At 37.1% G+C, this 24,834-nt stretch overlaps 2 protein-coding genes across 4 annotated transcripts; one reads left to right on the forward strand and one right to left on the reverse strand.

The window, feature by feature from the left end:
• Positions 1–1,113: 1,113 nt before the first annotated feature.
• Positions 1,114–7,733, reverse strand: lgals2b (galectin 2b). Of its 3 annotated transcripts, none has more exons than XM_087255254.1 (5): positions 7,681–7,716; positions 5,148–5,227; positions 4,826–4,905; positions 4,001–4,169; positions 1,114–1,368 (listed from the first exon to the last, which is right to left on the reverse strand). In XM_087255254.1, exons 3-5 carry the CDS (start codon positions 4,885–4,887, stop codon positions 1,222–1,224), a joined length of 378 nt encoding a protein of 125 aa, XP_087111380.1. In that variant the 5' UTR covers positions 4,888–4,905; positions 5,148–5,227; positions 7,681–7,716; the 3' UTR covers positions 1,114–1,221. The 3 variants fall into 3 exon arrangements, with proteins under 3 accessions (XP_087111380.1, XP_087111379.1, NP_956808.2); XM_087255253.1 differs by having other exon boundaries at positions 5,100–5,227; NM_200514.2 differs by lacking the exon at positions 5,148–5,227 and having other exon boundaries at positions 7,681–7,733.
• Positions 7,734–10,429: 2,696 nt separating this feature from the next.
• On the forward strand, positions 10,430–22,972 carry kynu (kynureninase). Its single transcript, XM_087256334.1, has 13 exons — positions 10,430–10,598; positions 12,166–12,286; positions 12,922–13,004; positions 13,372–13,433; positions 14,901–14,972; positions 15,060–15,134; positions 16,918–17,064; positions 17,745–17,843; positions 17,983–18,056; positions 18,141–18,193; positions 19,266–19,351; positions 20,411–20,641; positions 20,761–22,972. The coding sequence occupies exons 1-13, from the start codon at positions 10,454–10,456 to the stop codon at positions 20,878–20,880; spliced, it is 1,368 nt and encodes a 455-aa protein (XP_087112460.1). The 5' UTR covers positions 10,430–10,453; the 3' UTR covers positions 20,881–22,972.
• The last annotated feature ends 1,862 nt before the right edge of the window (positions 22,973–24,834 follow it).

A 24,834-nucleotide genomic window follows, 5' to 3' on the forward strand; every position in this document is an offset into this window, starting at 1 on the left:
AGATGATCAAGCTAAATAAAGTTTATTCACCCACCGTCATTCAGACTGGCAGGTGAACTCATCTGTGTGTGTGTGTGTGTGTGTGTGTGTGTGTGTGGAATCTGCTTTCTGTCCGTCACATTCCTCAGCTCCTGCTTCAGGCCTTTTCGAGCCCCTCTGTAAATTATCATGAGGTCCCTGTAGCTCTGAACTGAACTCTTACATTTAACACAGGGATAAAGTAATACAGATGGCAGCGATCAGAATTCACCAATTTATTTTTTAGGAATTTATTTAAATTAGATTTTTATTTTTATTCTTTTGTTTTTCATTTGTTTCATTGGTTTATTTGTAGCTGTATATGCATTGTAAACACATTTGCATTTAAGGATCTTATCACTGTTGCACACTAATTATGCACTTTGCAGTTTGGTGAAATAAAAAACTAAACTACTAATACTTCCATACTACTTGTTATTTATTTATTTTTGTTAGAGAAGGGATAATGAAGCCAAACCATTGAAGTTTTAGAAAATATTGCATATGTGAAGTGGTAAAGAGTGACATTTACACCTTAAGTGTGCATCATTTTCGAATAATTCACCAGTCAGGGGTGCATTATTCTGCTTATGCCCTTGATGTTGTATTTGAGAGTCTATTTGTCCTCCTCAAATGTCTCCTGTGTGTAGCACTAGTATCCTCCACATCTCCTTGTCCTTCTTCTGTTGTGATGTCTGACTGTTGTAGCTGTGAAATGACTCTAATTATTCAGCAGAGTGATATGGAGCTGTGATGCGCTCAAAACCTGCCGGAACTACTTTAGCTCTGCCTTTATCTGACAATAAGCAAACACCTTAGGGCAGGGGTGGGCAAATTTGGTCCTGGAGGGCCGGTGCCTTGCACAGTTTAGCTCCAACACTAATCAAACACACCTGAACATGCTAATCAGTGTCTTCATGATCACCAGAAATCTAAGAGCAGGTGTGTTTGATTAGGGTTGGAGCTAAACTCTGCAGGACACCGGCCCTCCAGGACTTAGTTGCCTACCCCAGCCTTAAGGTGAACATCAGCCAATCGGAATCAAGCATTCGATAGACCTGTGGTATAAGTTAAATAAAGGACGAAACACTCAGCTTTTCACATTCAGTCAGTGGATTTATTGACACTGCAGTGTTTTTCTGTGGCACTTCATGATGTTTGACACACTGACATCTGCAGGCTGGACAGATGAGCGTCTGCTGTTTATTTGGCTTTAACGCTGATGATCTTCACGTCTCCTTTCACGTGTACGTGTGAGAAGGCATCGTCTCCGAATCGGTTTGGGAAGCTCATCATGGTTCCTTCAGGGAGTTTGATGTAGAAGGTCTCGTTGTTGAAGGTGATGCTCAGCTGATGGAGGAGAGAAACACACGGTGAGATTAGAAGTTCATCAGTTCATTTTATAGCATCATCTGAACATGCAGGATCTCTGCCATTTCTCAATAATCTGTGTCTGAATCACTGCTTTGTTCACTTTTAGGGGATCCCTGGAGGAAAACACTAGAAAACATTCCAGAATGTATGACGGCTTTCACTACAGATACCATTCTGGCATGGAAAAGTATTGTATAGCAAATGCTCTGGTGTTAATGAATGCACTGGGACATGGTGGCATTAACGTTAGTGAAATGTAGTAAACACTGTAGTGTACTTTACTTTTTACTGCAGTAAACTGTGGTGTATTGTAGTGTATTATACTCTGTAGTTGTAGAAAAGCTACAGAGTGGCTCATTTGTTTATATTGCTATTGTTGCTGTGTTACTATAGCAACTGTAGAATCGCCACGGCCGATTAATTACCATAATTGTTGTGTTATCATAGCAACTGTGGAATCACCACAACAGTTTAATTACTAGTTGTTGGGTTACCATAGCAACTGTGGAATCACTATAACAGATAAATTATTATAGTTGTTTGATCACCTTAGCAACAGTAGAATCAACACCACTGATTAATTACTATAGTTGTTGGGTTACCATAGCAACTGTAGAATAACCACAACAGATCAATTACTATAGTTGTTGTGTTACCATAGCAACTGCAGAATAACCACAACAGATCAATTACTATAGTTGTTGTGTTACCATAGCAACTGTAGAATCACCACAACAGATTAATTACTAGTTGTTGTGTTACCATAGCAACTGTAGAATAACCACAACAGATCAATTAATGTAGTTGTCGGGTTACCATAGCAACTGTAGAATCACAACAACAGATCAATTGCTATAGTTGTTGTGTTACCATAGCAACTGTAGAATCACAACAACAGATCAATTACTGTAGTTTTTGGGTTACCATAGCAACTGTAAAATTACCACAAAAATTAATTATTATAGTTGTTACCATAGCAGCCGAAGAATCATCGCAACAAAGTAATTTAAGTAAAGTTTTATAGTGTTTTTAAAAATAGCGTAGTACTTTTTTTACTTTCAGATTTGTTTTTTGTTTTTTTCACGTTGGGTAAAATACTACAATCTGTCAAGCTTTAAACATTAAATATTATCGGATATATCTATTACAGAATTTATTGCTTTTAGGACGACACTAATAAAAGTAGTAAAACAACAGACCCAAAGCACCAATTGGGTTTTCATTAAAACTATTATGAATTCTGTGTTGTTTTAGTAGTCGGGTTTCCCTAAAGGTGTAGTAAGAAATCACCAGCAACATTATCCCTTTAGCTAAATACATGATGACACAATATACACTGCATTACAACCCCATCAACATCTTTCTTTATTTGTTTGTATGTAACATTAAATCAGACATTTACTGTACTGCAGCTTTGAAACAATAATATAGTAAATAGCACGTGTTTATGGAATTTTCAAAAGTGACTTGAATATCTCTGCATCTGTAAGTGTGTGTTTTGTTATCGAGTACATCTGACGCTGCTGTAAAGTGTGTGCTGTCAGTATTATTCATCCTCAAACCTCTGACCGGTGGGCGTTTATTGCTCAAGTGCACTGGGTAATGCTTTATGATTCATAGTCATGCGTTGCTGTAATCTGTCAAACGGCTGAATACCTGAGATAGAGAAAACACACCGGTCAAAGACCACTGAGATAAAGACCAGTCAAATCCAGGTCATCTGGAGCATCTTCTCTCTAGTTTGTCAGTAACAGCATGTCTGCTGATTTTGTTTTAAGTACTGAGAAAATTTGAAAGAATGAGATTGAAATAAATGATTATAATGCTAGGGGTAATGTAGAAAGGGCCATTCTGTGGTGTAATGTCAACATGTCCTACATTCAGACTATGGTCTCTCATAAACAGATCTATATAGTCTAAAATACAACAGCATTAAAGGTCAATTATACTAAATACTGCAGTTTGAATGAATAGGCTGTGGTGATTCTATACTTTTCTGTTGCTATGGTAACACAATAACTATATTAATTGTTCTGTTGTGGTGATTCTACAGTTGCTATGGCAACACAACAGTTATAGTAATTGATCTGTTGCGATGATTCTGAAGTTGCTATGGTAACACAACGACTACAGTAACTGATCTGTTGTGGCGATTCTACAGTTGCTATGGTAACACAACAACTACAGTGACTGATCTGTTGTGGTGATTCTACAGTTGCCATGGTAACACAACAACTACTGTAACTGATCTGTTGTGTTGATTCTACAGTTGCTATGGTAACACAACAACTACAGTAACTGATCTGTTGTGGTGATTCTACAGTTGCTATGGCAACACAACAACTACAGTAATTGATTATTGAATATAAATATTCAGGACATTAATAGAAATAAAATTCTGAGCTGAAGTTCTGATAACAGTATTAACTTTAGGCGAATGCTCTGTTATAGAATGTTTGTTTATAATGTTGTCAGAACGTTTTGAGAATGTTTGTAGAGCGCCAGACTGTTCAAATGGCAGAAATATGAAAGCAAAATCACTGTGAGGATTGTTAATGTGTTTGATTTCTCATGCATGCGTCACTGATCCTCAGAGGTCAAAGGTCACCTTGAACTCTTCTCCCTGCTGGAATGGGAAGCAGTGTTCACGGTGTTCAGAGCCCCATCCGCCCTGCTTTGAGTTGCAGACGATGGTGTTGCTGTCTCCATGTGCGTTAAAGCGAGGGTTGAAGTGAAGAGCGATGGCGTCATCGTCGTGGCCGATGTTGATGGAGAAGCTGAGGACACAGAGACACAGCTTTATCACCTATAGCTTCGATTTTAAAGCGACAAATCACAACATACAATAATCTTATGTAATCTTAATTGTGATCCAATCCTGTATTAATCGTTCTACTGAACTCAAGGGAAGAAGTGTGCAGGAAAGTCAGTATTTAGATTGATATTGTCGCCCATTCATTCTCATAGCTAATTGATATTTGTCTTCATTCATTCATTCATTCAGTTTCCTCCAGCTTAGTCCCTTCTTCATTAGGGGTCACCACAGCGGAATGAACCACCAACTATTCCAGCATGTGATTTATGCAGCGGATGCTTTTCCAGCTGCAATCCAGTACTGGGCAACACCCATACACACGTATTTACACATACACACACACACACTCATACACTACGACCAGTGTAGTTGATCAGTTCCCCTATAGCGCATGTGTTTGGACTGTGGAGCACCCGGAGGAAACCCACGTCAACACGGGGAGAACATGCAAACTCCACACAGAAACACCAACTGACCCAGCCGGGACGCGAACCCGTGACCTTCTTGCTGTGAGACCACAGTCCTAACCACTGAGCCACCGTGTCACACATTTGTATGTATCATATAATCCAAAAGTGTGTGAAGCTGCAGAATGTTTGCTAAAATGTCTGTACTCACGCATCACAGCCAGGCTTGACTTTCCCAGAGATCTTCATCTCCATCCCGGCCTTAAAGCTCATGTCCTTTATGGTGAACACCTGTGAGATGAGGAGAAAAACAATGTGATTCCCTTCTGCAACACAAACATCAGCAGTCTCAGTGAGTTTGTTTTAAACGACACCTTTTTTAAACAGTTAGTGTGTGGATATCTCCAGCCTCTAGTGCTCAACATGTATTAAGTGTGTTTGTTATAATCAGACTTGATGCAGAGACACTGTGATTGACATTCTACCTTTGTACGTGTCATCAGAAGGGGAAAGCCCCGCCCACTAGTGCCCACCTCTCTATCTCATTAGCATGTCCAGCAGCCCTGAGTGAGAAGCAGCCGTCTGTCCATTAGCCATTAGAGTGTTTGAGCTGCTGAAGATAATGTCAGCATAGACTCAGAGGATTATAGATGTGGAGTTTTAGATGAAGCACAAATGAACAGCGACAGCAGTCTCCATAGACTGACACATTTTTCTTTCCAGCTGGCCCTTTAATTAAAACACATGCTGCTATAGCTGATATGCAGTGTCACCCCATATAGAAATCTGATTCATGGAAATATTTGCAAATTACATATTTGAAATACAAGTTCATTCAGTAATTGATTTTTGACATAATAATGCAAACTGGATGTTGATTTTTTTTTTCCAACTGTTATAATTACAAATATTTACACACCGTTGAAGTCAGAATTGTTAGCCCCCCTTTGATTTTTTTTCTTTTTTAAATATTTCCCACATGATGCAAGGAAATGTTCACAGTATATCTGATAATATTTTTCTTTTAGAAAAAGTTTATTTATTTTTATTTTGGCTAGAATAAAAGCAGTTTTTAATATTTTAAGAACCATTTTAGGTCAGTATGATTAGCCCCTTTAGGCTATATTTTTTTGATAATCTGCAGACAAACTATCATTATACAATAACTTGCCTAATTACCCTAACCTGCCTAGTTACCCTAATTACCCTAGTGAAGCCTTTACATGTCACTTTAAGCTGTATAGAAGTGTCTTGAAGAATATCTAGTCTAATATTATTTACTGTCATCATGACAAAGAGAAAATAAATCAGTTATTAGAGATGAGTTATGAACACTATTATGATTAGAAATGTGAAAAACTGCTCTCTGTTAAACAGAAATTTGGGGAAAAATAATCAGGGGGGTGAATAATTCTGACTTCAGCTGTGTGTGTGTCTATTAGCTTAATTTATTTAATTAAATTGCCACATACAATGTAAAAATATCTAAATAATGCAAAAATGTAAACTGTAAAAAGCAATCATTTATTTACTTAAAAAAGTGACTGAACCCGTTGCCTTAAAATAATCAAGTTGACTGCACTTAAAAAACTGAATAAACCCATTGTAACTTGGAACCTTTTAAGTTGATTTAACGTGCTTGATATGAGTTGATTTATCATGCACAAAGTTCATTTATTAAAAAATGTTAAGGCAATGTGTTCACCCCTCACAAATCTCTCATTTAAATTCACATTATCTACAGGAAGCTCTATTTTTTCTTATACATGAGATTAGTGAGTAACAAAGCCAAATCTGGAGCTAATCTAACAAAATAATTTACAATAACCATCCAAATAATTGTAGCTTAAATTAATGTTAGAGAAAAAAAATTCCCCAAAAAGAGCAAAAATCCAAATAAATAAATAAATAAATGAATAAACAAAATAAATGTTGTTGAAATTTAGTAGTTTGTGATTTTTATTTTCAATATTTTGCTTGAATTTAAATGTATTATCTTTTCATTTCTAAATATGTTTATTGGCAAAAATTATATTTTAATAAATATATCTGTTTTATAAATCTGTTTTGTTCAAATGCATCAAAATATATGACCTATTCACTGAGAAATGGAGAAAAATATTCATTTTCAAAATGGGCTGTATGCTGAGAACTGTACTTTCTTAAAGTCAACTAATTGTTTCAAAAGCAACATGTTTACTCATTTACTTTAAGTACACTAATCAATATTTCAAATTGTATGTTGAATGATTTCAGATATGAACTTGTATGTCAAATATGTCATTTGCATAAATTATCATACATCATATTTCTATGCAAGAGAGGTTTCTTGAGAGTGAGTATACTGTAGATCTGTTGAATTACTGTTTAACCTGTGATTCCTGGCGCTGCTGATAAGAGGAACAGTTGTTTGACAGTATGTGTTATCTGAGCAACCAAACCCAACGTTAATGATAAACCTCAGGTAATAAAGATGTGGACAGGAAGATCTATAGAGCAAAATATATCTGATGCATATAGAGCCCCAAATCACTCATAAATACACTACAGTACATTCAGATACTGAATAATGCACATGCTGGAGACTGTCAAGAATATTAAATAGTTTTTGTTTATGTTATTGTTTGTGTTGGATTTATTTTTTATAATAAATAATGTAAGTTTCTGGATTGTTCTGTAAGTGAGCCCCACCCTGAGTTCATCCATCTCTCAGTAATCTGACCACCACGTGAAACAGTTTTCTTGCAATAAACTTTAATTTAAATGTACTCTTATAAATAAAACATTAACCCCACAATTATACATTCAGTTTTTGGCTCTTTTAAATGAAAATCATGATTTTAAATTTGCTGATAATTTCATTTAATAATTAATAATTGTTGAAATGATAAGTTTGATTTAAAATCAGGGGATTGCGGAATTGTTATTTTACTCAGATTTCTCCATAGGAAACAGTGGTTTCATCAGTTCATGTTGTACAGAATATATATTAATATAATATAATATAATATAATATAATATAATATAATATAATATAATATAATATAATATAATATAATGGCTTACCATCTTGCTGAGTTGTTGGTGGAGCTGCAGCTGTGTGGCTCATTCACCTGTCGCCCAACATTATAAACCTAGAGGGTGGAGCTCTAAATCTTCATCCAATAGGAAGAGAGCAGAGCAGCGAGTCTGAACCAATCCTACTCATCTAACTCAATCAATGTTCCTGTTATCTTTGAGATGCCACAACGAGTAGACTGTTGATTGACTCATTGTTATAGTGACCCAGAGAATACGACTGTGTCACATTATAAATATGTTTCACTGTTTATAAATCTGCCCTTTATTTAATATGGAATCATGTGGTGGCTCAGTAGTTAGCACTTTGGCCTCACAGTAAGAAGATCGCTGGTTCGAGCCCCAGATGGGTCAGTTGGCATTCCTGTGTGGAGTTTGCATGTTCTCCCCGTATTGGCGTGGGTTTCCTCCGGGTGCTCCGGTTTGCCCTACAATTGATCTAAACTGGCTGTAGTGTCTGAGTTTGTGCGTGAATGAGTATCAGTGCTGGGTTGCAGCTGGAAGGGCATCCGCTGTGTAAAACATATGCTGGATAAGTTGGCGGTTCATTCCACTGTGGTAAGCCCTGATGAATAAAGGAACTAAGCCGAAGGAAAATAAATGAATAATTCTGAATGTTTTGGTAGTGTTCAACACATTTAAATGCTATTTTTTTCAGTTTCTCTGGATAAACACATGTGAGTGGAATGAAACTTGGTACATTTATTCAGAGTCATGATATGAAGGTTTCCACCAATTTTGAGAACAGCGCCACCTACAGGTCATGAGATTTGGAAAATGGCTATTTTTGCTGATAACTTTTGAGCAGTTAGTCAGAAAATCCTCATTTATGGGTTGTTTGACTCATGCTGAATTATAGGATACTGATTTCACAATAATGAATGACCTCTGTGTCATTTGGCATAAATTGCAAAATCTTATTTTAGAAATTGGTAGAGAACACAGCGCCATCCTTATGCATTTTTATTATGATTTTTGATTTATGTTGATTCCAATCATATCTCATTTATCAATTTTCATCACTTTGCTCCTTTGCTAAACATATCTGTTAATTAACAGTCTCTATATTTAGTTTTGGGTTTACTTGCAGTTGTGTCTACACTGTCGACTTTTGTGTTGAAAATTCAACTCTACAGTTTAACAATGTGAATGTTGTTTGAAGGAACATCAAGGTCCTATAATGCAATTAAGTAAAGGGGGGACAAAGTAAGACATTTAAATATGAATCTTATTTATAGTTATTTTTATAGTGTAGTCCAGTGTTGATTTTGTAGTTTGAGTTTCTTCATTGTCGTCAGTGGTTTGACTGGAATGAGGTGGTTTGTGATTGTAGTGAATGTTTCTACATGAGTGTGTGTGTGTGTTTGTGTGTGTGTTTTCTCAGATTCATTCATGTGTGTTGGTCATTCAGCTGGACTTAATGAAATCTTTCACCCTCTGATCGACAATGAACACGGCAGAAAATGAATACGATCTGTGATCAGTGGATGTGATTGGCAGAGGCTCCGAGTTCAGGTACATTTGAGCAAAATCGCTGTTTATCATTTAGATGTACTGTGCCTTTAAGATATGTCTAATACATGAATGTGTTTTGGAGTTGTTTTTTTTTTGGGGTGGGTGGGGGGGGGGGGGGGGTATGCTGTTGAAATTTCACAGAGTGTGTGTTAAATTAAGTTTATTTTTAGTTGATTGATTTTAGTATTAAGATGAAGTTTTGTAATTTTAGATAGTTTAAGAAATATTTGTGGTTTCATTTGATAATATAATATAATATAATAATATAATATAATATAATATAATATTACATATGTTATATTATATATATAATTTTTGATATATTTGATATATTTTGTATATATTTTTATATATTTGTTTTAACATTCTGGGAATTTTTGTCAGTTTATTAAAACATTTTTAATTGCATCTAAAATAACATTCATATTTACAATATAATATTTTAATATATTTGTAGATTTGTATTTGTGAACCATACTACAGTAAAGGACTTGAACTAGTCAGTTGTGGTGATACAGTTGTTATGGTAACACAACAACTATAGTAATAATCTGTTGTGGTGATTCTATAGTTGCTATGGTAACACAACAACTATAGTAAGTGATTTGTTGGGGTGATTCTACAGTTGCTATGGTAACACAACAACTACAGTAATTGATCTGTTGTGGTGATTCTAAAGTTGCTATGGTAACACAACAACTATAGTAAGTGATCTGTTGTGGTGATTCTACAGTTGCTATGGTAACACAACAACTACAGTAATTGAACTGTTGTGGTGATTCTACAGTTGTGTTGTAAATGTTCCAATGCTGTAGTTTTCCACAACATTAGGGCATGTAATTATACTACTATAATACATCACAGTTTACTGTAGTAAAACTTAATGTATACTACAGTATACTTGTGCATTCATTAACAAAGATATATACAGTAAAATAAAACTTATTGTTGTTGAAAAACACTGTGAATTACTTTAGTATGTTTGATGTGGGAGCTGTAATGTGATGCTGTAGATTGAAATGCGAGTCTGAGCTCTTCTGCACGCGGCCGACTAACTGACTCTTCTGGTCTGGTTGGTTTTAGTCTGAAAGCAGAAGTAAAACTGAAGTGAATCAGGAAGAGCTGAATCATGCAGGAAATAATGAACTCTCCAGCAATCATTAGCTCAGATCTGATGTGTTTACGCTCGGGTCAAAGTGCAGAGCGGAAAGTCTGATCCGCTGCAGTATTTGATGGTTCTGTGGAGATGATGGAGCGGATCCTGAGCGTCTGTGAGAAGCTGAAATGCAGCCCGACGTCTCCAACGCTGGCTGAACATCTGGACCAGCGGGATCATCTGAGACACCTGAGAGAACTCTTCATCATCCCTAAAACATCCCAGCTGTCCAAGGGTGAGTTTCAGAGACCGGCTGAGCAGGTGCTGGATTCTGATTGGCTGGAAGGTGTGACCATATATCTAAAAATTTATAAAATTCTTGATGCTGGTTGGTTGAAATTGCTGCAATTAAATCGTTTCATGCACATGTGCCTAATTAATTAATAATAATAAATTACATGTTTTTCTCGTGTTTCATTTTGTTTCTAGTGCAGATATCTAAAAATTCTTAAAATATTTGCTTCTGATTGGCTGAAAGGTGTGCAATTACATCAGTTGACGCACACACTGGGAAAAAATATAAGGTTTATCAGACGTTTTATCTAAAAATAAATATTAAATGCTAGACTCAATTAAATAGTTTAATGCACACATTGCAAATACAAAAATAAATAAATAAATACATAAATAGATAGATAAATAGATAGATAGATAGATAGATAGATAGATAGATAGATAGATAGATAGATAGATAGATAGATAGATAGATAGATAGATAGATCGATTAATCAATTGATGCACACACTGCAAAATAAGTAAATAAATAAATAAATAAATAAATAAATAAATAAATAAATAAATAAACAAGTAAGTAAGTAAGTAAATTATGTTTTCCTTAGAGTTTGTGTCTTGTTTCTAGTCCAAATTGATTGGATTAAATCATTTGATGTGGTGGTTAGGGTATTAAATAGTTTAATGCACACACCGCAACCAAAAATATTTTCTTACTTAGAAGTTTTGTCTTGTTTCTAGTCTAAAATGTCTAAAAATTCAGAAAACTCCTAATTCTGATTGGTTGGATGAAATCATTTAATGTGGTGGTTCTTAAACTTCCCACCTCAAAAGATATCTGTCTCTCCAAGCACCACCATAATGACCAGTATTAAAATACAGCAGTGTAGTACGTCCAATTATTCAGCTAGAGTTAAAAAAACATTTAATATAATTGACCACCTTACATTAACACTGCACTGCACAGGAAGATTTTTTAAAATAAACCCTAAATGATTGAATATAAAAAGTGCTGTTCTTTTAAAAGTTAAATAAAATCAAGAGCTGTAAGAGCTGTCTTTAAATCTAAAACATTCAAATATAGTAATTCATCAACCCTTAATGAGCGCTCGGTGTGATTTTGCGAAGTACAGTGTGATCCTGGATTAACATTTATGTTGTTTCTGGAACGTTACTTTTGTTCAAAAATGTAATTCATACATAATCCTTAACCCAAAACCCAACCCAAACTATAAACTATTCTCAAAATCAGAAGAGAATAACAGTTAGATTAGAATCATAGAAGTACATAACTCAAACTTTAAGCCTAAACTGAAGAGAAACGGTCAACCTCTCCCTCAAACCAAACATCTTTAGGAATAGAAAGATAATACTTTATTTTAAAAATAAAATATGTTTAAACTACATTTTTTAAATGTTTCTCTTGATTTTTTTAAACATATATATTTGTGTAGTAATATTTGGACTGTGACTCAGTGTTAAAAGAGATCTGTGATGGGGGAACTCATTCATGCTGAACACTGTATATGATCATATCACTGACACATCAGCTGATTGATTGTCTGTTTCAGTGGATCTCTCTCTTGTGGACAGCTCAGAAGACTGTATTTATTTCGCTGGGAATTCACTGGGCCTTCAGCCCAAAAACACCAAAAAATACATTGATGAAGAACTGGAGAAATGGGCCAAAACGTGAGTCTGTCTGGAATCTAAAAGTACTGTGAAAAAGGTGTGCCAAATCTGGGAACATTTGAGCAAATCCAATCATTAAGTAAAGAAAACTAATAAAAAAAGTTTGAGTTTGAGGCAAATTCATTCATTCATTCATTCATTCATTCATTCATTCATTCATTCATTCATTCATTCATTCATTCATTCATTCATTCATTCATTTATTTATTTATTCAATCATTCATTTATTTATTTTTGCTTAATTAGGTTCATCTCAGGTCAGTCACTGTAATTACAATATAAATAAGTTGTAGACCTACACAAACACCATAAAAATCACACACTACTTTAATTCACCAAACATGAAATTATCAGGAAAACATGATTATACACTGAATAAGTGGATAAATAATAAGGTAAAAGTATTAAATAAATGACAATAATAAATTAGGAAATAACCGTCTACCTACTGTTAATTAAGATGTAAGTAGGCTGAGTCAAATCTGAGCTATTTATATGTATTAAAAACAAACTGTGAAATGTTATTAAATATAGTTACTTAAGTTATGCTATTAAAGATAGTTATTAAAGTTAAAGGTGCAGTTAAAATAATAATGACTACTGATAACAAAAACCCCTCCTCTTGTTGTTTGCAGAGGCGTTCATGGCCACACGGAGGGGTCGCGACCTTGGGCCTGGGCTGAGGAAACCCTGGAGGAGATGATGGCCAAGATTGTGGGTAATTAAGAGTTAATTAGTATTTTCTGGACAAGCAAAAAATATAGTTTTGTATTAAGGAATAGTATGTCCAAATTAAATGAGAGTTTCTTAAAAAAAAAGTGTAAATCTTCTTTTTCCTTCTGCTGCTGACCCCATTGGCAGATTATTTTGTTTGTTTTACAGAAAAACGTATTATCTTTTAAATCTACACAACAGGGTTTGTTTGTCTAGAAAACGCTGCTTGTTGTAAGAATTTTGATATATTTGTACTTGAAACGAAAACTCAGAGAAGCCTTTTTGCAGTATGCTGAGGTAAACAGAGTACAGGACTTTAGCCCTCAGTAAAGCCTGTGTTTTACTGTCTGTGTGTTTCACTGTTTAATCAGGGGCTAAGACTGAAGAAGTGGCTCTGATGAATGGACTGACCGTCAATCTGCACCTTCTGATGGTAAAAACAGATGCAAAAACATCTGACATTTTTAATTTTTAAAGGCAGTTTAATCAGCATGAATATGATTTAAGTGTTATTATTCAGTCATTAAAATGATTTTAAATTCCATTAAAGTGAAATTACAAATTAATGAATGAAGCCACTTTAGTAAAAGTACAGATATAATGAGAAACTACTAATAAACTCACTGGAGACTCACTCTCAATGAATCACTTGAATCAGTGAGCTGTTTACTGGAGACTCACTCTCAATGAATCACTTGAATCAGTGAGCTGTTTACTGGAGACTCACTCTCAATGAATCACTTGAATCAGTGAGCTGTTTACTGGAGACTCACTCTCAATGAATCCCTTGAATCAGTGAGCTGTTTACTGGAGACTCACTCTTAATGAATCACTTGAATCAGTGAGCTGTTTACTGGAGACTCACTCTCAATGAATCACTTGAATCAGTGAGCTGTTTACTGGAGACTCACTCTCAATGAATCACTTGAATCAGTGAGCTGTTTACTGGAGACTCACTCTCAATGAATCACTTGAATCAGTGAGCTGTTTACTGGAGACTCACTCTTAATGAATCACTTGAATCAGTGAGCTGTTTACTGGAGACTCACTCTCAATGAATCACTTGAATCAGTGAGCTGTTTACTGGAGACTCACTCTCAATGAATCACTTGAATCAGTGAGCTGTTTACTGGAGACTCACTCTTAATGAATCACTTGAATCAGTGAGCTGTTTACTGGAGACTCACTCTTAATGAATCACTTGAATCAGTGAGCTGTTTACTGGAGACTCACTCTCAATGAATCACTTGAATCAGTGAGCTGTTTACTGGAGACTCACTCTTAATGAATCACTTGAATCAGTGAGCTGTTTACTGGAGACTCACTCTTAATGAATCACTTGAATCAGTGAGCTGTTTACTGGAGACTCACTCTCAATGAATCACTTGAATCAGTGAGCTGTTTACTGGAGACTCACTCTCAATGAATCACTTGAATCAGTGAGCTGTTTACTGGAGACTCACTCTCAATGAATCACTTGAATCAGTGAGCTGTTTACTGGAGACTCACTCTCAATGAATCACTTGAATCAGTGAGCTGTTTACTGGAGACTCACTCTTAATGAATCACTTGAATCAGTGAGCTGTTTACTGGAGACTCACTCTTAATGAATCACTTGAATCAGTGAGCTGTTTACTGGAGACTCACTCTCAATGAATCACTTGAATCAGTGAGCTGTTTACTGGAGACTCACTCTCAATGAATCACTTGAATCAGTGAGCTGTTTACTGGAGACTCACTGAGTCAATCATTGAAATCAGTGATTTGAAAATATATATATATATATATATATAAAGGGTAAAAATATAACAGAAAATACAATATTAAGATAAACAAAATGAAACAATAACAAAAAAAAAAGGTTGTTAATAATCTTCTTTTCTTTTAACACTCCTGTCAGCTCTCCTTCTACAAACCGACTCCAAAGCGCCATAAGATTCTCCTGGAGGACAAAGCCTTTCCATCAGACCATGTGTGTAAAAAAAACACTAGCATCACTCAGTCATTGATCAATCATATGGTAAAAGCATGTTTTTCAGCGTTTGTGTTAATCTTTCAGTACGCCATCGAGTCTCAGATCCGCCTGCGAGGACTGAACATGTCTGACAGCATGCTGATCATCAAACCCAGACAGGTAAAGAGCCGAAGATTTATGCACAAAACTCTAATATGCCATAAAACATTAACGATTAAATCAGCGTTTCTCAGTAGAGCATCTGTTTAAATCAGAATCAGAAAGAGCTTCATTGCCAGTTATGTTCGCACATACGAGGAATTTGTTTTGGTGACTGAGCTTCTACACTGCAACAGAATTACAGAGACAGGACAATAAACAGATTATATATATATATATATATATATATATATATATATATATATATATATATATATATATATATATATATATATATATATATATATATAAAAGCAGCAAGTAATGAATGCAAAAATATGCAAATAGACAAGTGTATGTAGAGAGCTATATTACTATATACAATGTTATATGTGCCGCTGTTATGTGCAATTTGCCATGTAAAGTGTGCTGTTAAATAAGTGTATATGTGTATAAAAGTGTGTGGCCAGTAGGGATGTTTGTTCCACAATTATCATCAAGGTGTAGAACTGTTTCAGCAGCTCCTTTGGGAGGTTGAACTTCCTCAGCTGATGAAGAAAGTACATCCTCTGTTGAGCTTTTTGGACAACGGAGTCTATGTGAGTGTCCCACTTCAGGTCCTTAGAGATGGGCTGCGCCTCAGAAGACCAAGACCAAACGCAATGAACGCATTAATTGCGGTGGCTTCTGGAAGCGTGAGACAGGAGTGCAGACAGCTGCTCAAGACAGTTCTGCAGGGAATAATAATAGAAGAAGAATACTAAAGCACTGTGATGACTGAGAGCTGAGGCCTTTTACAATCACCTCAAGATTTCACATCTGACACAATGTAAAGCTGGAAACATGGAGAGCTGCAGACCAACATTACTGACCCAAAGACCATTACACACACATTTACATCTGTCAAATCCGAAACTACATCACTGAAGTGCAGACTTTAATAACTAAATGTGTTTCCATCATATTTTTTATCAAATAAAAAGTTTATCCAACTCAATTGTGCACATAAGTGTTAATTAAAGAGCAGGTATGATGCAAAATCAACGTTTGTAAGCTGTTTGGACCGAGGTGTGTGCAGTATAATGTGTTCACTGTCCTATTGGACTGATAGAATACACAACAAGTCTCTTTTTTTTAATTTTGCAAGGAGAAACAGCTCTCATTTGCATTTAAAGGCACAGGCAACTGCCCACACAGCAAACGGACTTGGCCCAAATATGGTCTCATTATGGCAGTGCTGGCGTGTTTCCGGCACTGGCATGCATAATGTCAGCCGAATGTGGGCCATGCATGGCAGTGATGGCACTGCATGCATGACGGCAAACTTCACATTGTTTAGATAACATTAGGCTGGGTTATGGCTCGGTTTTTGTGGTTTCTGGTTAAAGTATAAATTTATGGCTGAGAATCGGTACCAATAACCTGTTTTGGCCCAGTTCAGGGCTAGTTAAGGGTGATAAATTGGCTGAGATTCGTGCCGGTTATGACCCATGTATGGCCCTTGTCTTTAATCCCTGACCGTCATTCTTTGCAGTACTTGTGCTGAGGAAAAAGCTATTGTGTGGCCCGGAGCTGGGCCAGAAAACATTTGCTATGTGGGTAAAACAGCTACAAGGTCCTCAAAATTTAAACTCATTTACAGACACATTTTGGAGACACAGGAAGGGGTGAAACAGGAGCCCTTCAATGCACATTTAAAACTTGATGTACATCTTGGCATTTCCATTAAGCATTACCTAATGTGATATTGCAGGTGGAAACGCAGCTAGTGTAGTGTGATGACAGTGACAGTGCTGTGTTTCAGGGCGAAGACGTGATCAGGACGGAGGACATTGTTTCTCTAATCGAGCGGGAGGGAGAATCCATCGCTCTGGTCATGCTCAGCGGCGTACAGTATTACAGCGGTCAACTCTTCGACATGGAGACCATCACCACAGCGGGACACAGCAAGGTGACCTCATCTGTTTTAAATATGTAATTAAGCATTGCAACTTAAAGGTGACCAGTATACAAGACGTCAAAATTAGAATCTGATGTGATTAGTGTGTGTGTGTTTGAGTTTGAGCTGAGACCAGCACACAGATGATGTTCTCCAGCTCTCTGAAACTGACCCTTTCAGACTTTGATCCTGATTGTGGCATATTGGTCGCTTTAAATGCAAATGAGATTGTGCTCTTTTTGATAAGAAGGCGGGGCTACAGATGACCATGCATCAGCATCGTGTCAGATGTATAACACTAGCTGTGTTGACAGTGCTGGTCAGGTGTGCGTGTGTGCTTGATGCTTCAGTCAGTCTATGTCGCTCCTGCTTCATCTAAAACTCCACATCTATAATCCTCTTAGTCTATGCTGACATCATCTTCAGCAGCTCAAACACTCTAATGGCTAATGGACAGACGGCTGCTTCTCACTCAGGGCTGCTGTTATGCTAATGAGATGGAGAGGTGGGCACTAGTGGGCGGGGCTTTCCCCCTCTGATGACCCCTGCAAAGGGAGAATGTCAATCACAGTGTTTCTGCATCAAGTCTGATTATAATAAACATAATATTGCTCCTTTACAAGATGCTAAAAAAAGTTTCTTATGTCTGAAGATCTGTGTGTGTGTGTCTGTATATGTGTGTGTGTGCTCAGGGGTGTTTTGTAGGGTTTGATTGTGCGCACGCTGTAGGGAACGCAGAGCTGCGACTTCACGACTGGAATGTGGATTTTGCATGCTGGTGCACTTATAAGGTGTGTATGTGGACATGTTCATGTGTTTACGATTGCTTTTCATTGCTTTTGTGTATTTATTCTGTCTGTGATAAATTAAATGTGCATAATATCATAATTCATAATGTGTTGTGGTATGTGTGGTGTGTGTTTTATTCAGTATATGAACTCGGGGGCCGGTGGACTGGCTGGTGCATATATACACGAGAGACACGCTCATAGTATTAAACCTGCGTGAGTATCACACACACACACACACACATGCGAACTCAGATGAAGCAAAGTGAAAGACTCCAATGCTGTGTGTGTGTGTATCAGACTGACGGGCTGGTGGGGACATGACCTGAAGACCAGATTCCTCATGAATAACGGTATGAACTCGGCTCTGATCAGTCAGTAACACACACATACACACACACACACACACACACACACACACACACACACACACACACACACACACACACACACACACACACACACACAAATACAGATATGTTCGCTGTAGTTTTGAGGGCTTGTTAATCAAGAGTCTGCTCTCTGCTGACACCCTGTGGACACACATGAGGTTGCACTACTACCTGTGACACTCAAAATTAAACATCCAGGCCTAAAAAATAAGATTTATGTATTCTGATTGCATATAAAATTTGATTATTTGATGGTACATTTGTTAAACTTAAGTTAAATTGCATCTACATGACAGCTAATTCTCATTAGACTATGAGTAGACTGTTAGGTTGGGGTTGGGGTTAGTGTAGGTTGACATGTACTTGCAAAGTTTCTTATAGTCAATGCTTTATGTGCTTGCCTTGTACATGTGTAATGACGATAAAGTTGAATCTAATCTAATCTAAAATAGTCAGTTAAATGTCTGTCGAAGGTAACAGCAGATGTTAAGCAGACAGGCCACTAATACTCAATGGGACCATCAAAATAAAGCGTTACCTAAAATTTCCACCCATTTGATTACGTACTTTTAACATAATTGTACTATTAAACACTGTGTGATTGATATTTGTCAGCTAAACAGAAATAACACAAATACAAAGAAGATTTATGTAATAATATCAATAAATCTAATGTGTTTTAAATGCTTCTCGTTAGTTTAAAACACGTGTGTGGAGTATAAAGCGGCATTCATTATACCCCCGACTATTAAGTGAACCAATCGTAATATTTAACTAATTGTATCTGGATTTTTGTACTAGATATATTTATACCATATTCATATATTTTAGCTAATTAAATCTAATAATGTTCCATTTTAACAGATTTCGACTGAATCTAAAGACTTACAATCAACTTCATACATTCTAAAATACTGGCAAATTAAATAAAATCAAAAGATTACAAAGAGTTAATGATGAACTTGGGTGATGAAATATATTTTTTATTTCTATAAAGGCCAGTGATTGTGTTTGTGAATGAATATTCCTGCAGAAATGGATCTTCAGCCTGGTGTTAATGGATTTCGTCTGTCCAATCAGCCAATCCTACTGGTGTGTCCTTTACAGGCCAGTCTAGAGGTCAGACATCACCCAACACTCTCATAAACACAGCACAAAATACTGACAACACACTGAAAACCTTCATACAACATGCTTACAACCCTACATTCATTCATTCATTCATTTTCTTTTCGGCTTAGTCCCTTTACTAATCCGGGGTCGCCACAGCGGAAAGAACCGCCAACTTATCCAGCATATGTTTTTTTCCACAGCAGATGCCCTTCCAGCTGCAACCCATCACTGGGAAACACCCATACACACTCATTAACACACATACAACCATTGTACATTCATTCATTCATTCATTTTTCTTCAGCTTAGTACCTTAATAATCAGGGGTTGCCACAGCAGAATGAACCGCCAACTATTCCAGCATATGTTTTACGCAGCAGATGCCCTTCCAACTGAAACCCAGTACTGGGAAACACCCATACACACTCATTCATTCACACACACTCATACACCAGTGCCAGTGTAGTTGATCAGTTCCCCTATAGCGCATGTGTTTGGACTGTGGGGGAAACCGGAGCACCTGGAGGAAACCCACGCCAGAAAGGGGAGCACATGCAAACTCCACACTGACTCAGCCGGGACTTGAACCAGTGACCTTCATGATGTGCTAACCACTGAGCTGTGAATAAGTTATATATTGACAACCATAATGCAACATACTGATAACAACCGTCATACAACATACTGAGAACATGATACAATGAACTGCCAACCATTACGCAACACATACATAAACCCCACTGCCATGACTATCACCGTAAAATATAGAGAACCATTGTGTGATATACTGACAACATCATGCAGTATGCTGAAGCAATGCAACCATTAGATGTTCATCATCATTCAACATACTGACAATATTCCTACAACAATCCAACAGCAATCACATAACACACTGACAACCTTCATACAACATATTGACAACCATAATGCAGTGCAATGTTACAGTATAACCACAATAGAACGTGACAACCGTTATACAACACTATCACACAACACACTGATAACCGTCATACAACACGCCGACAACCATCAGTAACCATCACTGTGTTTTGTTCTGTGCAGATTTTCAATCAGACCACCATGAAGGACCTGAGGAGTAAGTCGGTGCTGCTGACGGCTTATCTGGAGTTTCTGATCCGCCATTATTACAGCAGAGATCCGTCAGATCCAGACAGACCCTCGGTGCACATCATCACCCCGTCGGACCCTCAGCAGAGAGGCTGCCAGCTGTCCCTGAGCTTCAGCAGTCCTATCAGAGCTGTGTTTGAGGAGCTGGAGAAACGAGGAGTCGCTGTATGTACTCATCAAACACACTTATTCATTTAAGTGTATGTTGAATTAAAATGCATGTGTGTGTGTGTGTGTGTGTGTGTGTGTGTGTGTGTGTGTGTGTGTGTGTGTGTGTGTTTCAGTGTGACATGCGAGAGCCCAATGTTCTGCGTGTGGCTCCGGTGCCGCTCTATAACTCCTTCACAGACGTCCATCGCTTCATCACTGTTCTGGGATCAGCGCTGAGCGCCAGCAGACAATAAACACTGACGACTGACAGATTTCTACTGGTGCTGCATAGAGTTTAATGGAGACTTACTGGCTGCTGCTCTGTAGAGATGTTTAAAGGGACAGTACACCCCAAAACATTTACATTCCGTCATCATTTCCTCATCCTTTAAGCCTGTTTGAGTTTCTTCACTGCAAAAAATGCTTTTCTTACTTCAATTTTTTAATATATTTTGTATTGTTTCTAGCCCAAATATCTAAAAATGGCCACACTTTACAATAAGGTTCATTAGTTAATGTTAATTAATGCATTTACTAACATGAACAAACAATGAACAATACATTTACTACTGTATTTGTTCATGCTAGTTAACGTTAGTTAATGAAAATACAGTAGTTCATTGTTAGTTCATGTTAACTCATGGTGCATTAACTAATGGTAACAAGCATGGAGTTGGATGTCAATAATACATTAGTAAATGTTCAATTATGATTAATAAATGCTGTACTGAAGTGCACTGAAGTGTTGTTCATGATTAGTTAATGTTAGTAAACGCATTAACTAATGAACCTTATTGTAAAACGTTACCCTAAAAATAATCTGCCAATGGGGTGAGCTAAATCAATTATGTTTCTTTTGACATAAGATGATTCTGCTTCCCCCATTGTCAGTCTATTGTGCTTGTTTTAATGAAAACTCGCTTCATTTTGACTCATTATTTCTGAAAACAACACTATATTATTTGCTTGTCTAGAAAATGCTTCCTGATTCAGGAATGTTTAGATATCTGGACTGGAAACAAGTCACAAAATCTAAATACGAAAAGCATGTTGTGTAGTGTAAATGATTAAAGTTTTACAACCACTTAATTGAGTAAATGATTGGGAAAGTTTTCATTTCTGGGTGAACTGCCCCCTTTAACATGATGATACTGTCAGCATTATAGAAAACTCCTTCAATGTTCTTCATTTCAGCTTCAGTACAGGATGTTTTGCTGATAATTGAAATGACCACGGAGTACATACTGTAAAACAGGAATTAAAGGGTCAGTTCACCCAAAAGTGAACACTTTCTCACTGTTTACTCTCCCTTAAGTGATTTTAAACCTTTATGAGTTTCCTTCTTCTGTTAAACACCAAAGAAGATATTTTGAAGTATGTTGCAAACCAGTAACCATCGACTTACAGTAAAAAAACAAATACTATAGAAGTCAATGGTTACAGGCTTCCAACATTCTTCAAAATATCTTCTTTTGTGTTCAATAGAAGAAGGAAACTCATAAAGGTTTGAAACACGTAAAGAGAGAGTCAATGATGAAAGAATTCTCAATTGTGTGTAACATAACACAGTCATCGAGCAGCAGGAGTGTGTTCAGCACAGTCAAACTCAATCATTAGTGAGTGTTCACATGAGAGTCAGTGGTACTTTGCACTGGGGTGAGTTATTGATTAATGAACTTTTTTTTTTTACTCTTGTTTCTAGTCAAATTATCTACAAATTCTTAAACCATGAGCATTTTCTAGACACATAAAAATATTTGTCTTGTGTTTTTCCGCACAACAAGCAAAATAATCTTGTTTTCCTTTTGACATAAGACTGCACATCCCCCCCGCTCCCCCCTTGACAGATTATTTTGCTTATTTTCAGGAAAAACTTACTTTATTTGGACTCATTATGTCTGTAAACAACACTATATCTTGTGCTTGTCAAGAAAATGCTACTTGCTTTAAAATGTTTTCGATATAAGGACTAGAAACAAGCAACACAATCTCACGGCAACTCGTAACTTTTTCATTTAGTGGCTAATTCGTATGAATTCGTACGATCTAATTCGTACAATTTAGTACGATTTGCTTATCCCCCAATGACGGTTGGGGTTAGGGGTGGGGTCAGGTGCCACGCCTCCTTTTTAAAATCGTACCATTTCGTACGACTGAACTCGTACAAATTCGTACGAATTAGCCACTAAACTGGCAAAACGTAAAATACTTACGTTTTCTCGTGAGATCAGGCTGAAACAAGTAAGAAAAACATATATTTCTTGCAGTAAACCAAGCTTCTAGACAACATGTGATTTTCAGAAGCTTCATTAAACCTGAGAGTCTCTTATGATGATCTGAACTCTGTATTCGACTGCGAGTCTCTTTTCAGAGTCTGAGTGAATCTTGATCAGGGCTGCCCAAACCTTTTTGTATGAAGGGCCAAAAACCAAATATCAATGAGAGCCATGCTGAAGGTAAATATGTAAGTATATTACATTAAATTTGCCATGGGTGATTTATACATTCATCTTTCATCATGGGGAGAACATGCAAAATCCTCAAAGAAATGCCAACTGACCCAGCCCGGATTGGAACCTGCTGTGAGGTCACAGTGCTAACCACTGAGCCTAATTTCCTAATTTATTTAAAAGTGTTTCAAATTAAATAGAAAACATTGAATCATATTAACTAATGCAGTATAACTGATAATAATGCAATAAAAACATGAACAGTCTCACTGATAACACAGTGGAGATCAGCGCTGAGTACACTGGTCGAGCAGAGTCTGATTTGCTCACGGAAGGCTCTGCAGTGTCAGGTGACAGGTGTGTGCATTTAAACAAAATCTGATTCATTGACACCATTTAATTGAAACATTTCATTTCACTTATAAGACAAACAAATTACATTAAATTAGAGTTGACAATCTCGAAACCATCCCCATCATCTCCCTCCTCGTCTCAGATGGGATGTCAGGCCAAATCAAAGATTACCATGGGCCAGCTTTGGTCTGTGGGCTCTAGTTTGTGCATCGCTGATCTTGATGAGGTGTGTTTATCCACACGTCGCTCTGTCCTTCTTGTAATCAGTTTTTCTGAATGAGGAACTCCTCAGATTGACTTCTGCAGGGCTTGTTTGCTTTGCGTTTGTATGAGTATCATTTAGAAGATGATTGACCGTGTTTTACACACCGGTGTGTGTCTGTAAATGTTTGCGCAGCAGGTTTATTGTCTTGTAAAGCAGGAACATCGACTAACCGTGTGTGTTTCTCTGGGTGTCACCCGGTTTGCAGGATAATAATCATACACAGACTTGGACTTTGGCATGAGCTGTGAGTCTGACTCCATATTAGGGTCTATTACACTTTTTTTATTGACTTGATGATATGAAAATCTATGCTAGAGCTTTATAATCATTGCGGAACAAATTTCTCAGCTTGTATTTACATCTGAACTAAAACTTTAAGTTAGAATTTGCCTGTGGTATTAATGATTTTGGGGGTGACTGCATGTATGGACACTCACCGGCCACTTTATTAGGTACACCTATCCAACTGCTCGCTAACGCACAATTCTCATCAGCCAATCACATGGCAGCAGCTCACTGCATTTAGGCATGCAGACATGGTCAAGAGGATCTGCTGCAGTTCAAAGCGAGCATCAGAATGGGGAAGAAATGGGATTTGAGTGACTTTGAGCGTGGCATGGTTGTTGCTGCCAGACGGGCTGCTCTGAGTATTTCAGAAACTGCTGATCTACTGGGATTTTCACGCACAACCATCTCTAGGCTTTACAGAGAATGCTCCGACAAAGAGGAAATATCCAGTGAGCGGCAGTTCTGTGGGCGCAAATGCCTTGTTGATGCCAGAGGTCAGAGGAGAATGGCCAGAGTGGTTCCAGCTGATAGAAAGGCAACAGTAACTCAAGATCTCAATATCTGCTGCCATATTTAGATGGTCGGGTCAGAATTTGGCCTCAACAACATGAAAGCATGGATCATCCTGCCTTGTATCAGCGGTTCAGGCTGGTGGTGGTGGTGTAATGGTGTGGGGGAGATTTTCTTTGGGTCCATTAGTACCAATTGAGCATCAACGCCACAGCCTACCTGAGTATTGCTGCTGACCATGTCCATCCCTTTATGAGCACAGTGTCTCCATCTTCTGATGGCTACTTCCAGCAGGATAACGCAGCATGTCATAAAGCTCAATCATCTCAGACTGCTGAACA

Source organism: Danio rerio, chromosome 6 (assembly GCF_052040795.2).
Source record: "Danio rerio strain M-AB ecotype USA chromosome 6, GRCz13ab, whole genome shotgun sequence".
Lineage (NCBI taxonomy): Eukaryota > Metazoa > Chordata > Actinopteri > Cypriniformes > Danionidae > Danio > Danio rerio.

Coding starts and splice junctions, on each gene's coding strand:
- kynu (XM_087256334.1), top strand. CDS start 10,454: ATGATGGAGCGGATCCTGAGCGTCTGTGAGAAGCTGAAATGCAGCCCG. Junction 18,057..18,140: donor GCTCATAGTATTAAACCTGC/GTGAGTATCACA, acceptor TGTGTGTATCAG/ACTGACGGGCTGGTGGGGAC. Junction 18,194..19,265: donor CAGATTCCTCATGAATAACG/GTATGAACTCGG, acceptor ATATTCCTGCAG/AAATGGATCTTCAGCCTGGT.
- lgals2b (XM_087255253.1), bottom strand. Junction 4,170..4,825: donor GTCAAGCCTGGCTGTGATGC/GTGAGTACAGAC, acceptor CTGTGTCCTCAG/CTTCTCCATCAACATCGGCC. Junction 1,369..4,000: donor AGCAGGGAGAAGAGTTCAAG/GTGACCTTTGAC, acceptor CTCCTCCATCAG/CTGAGCATCACCTTCAACAA.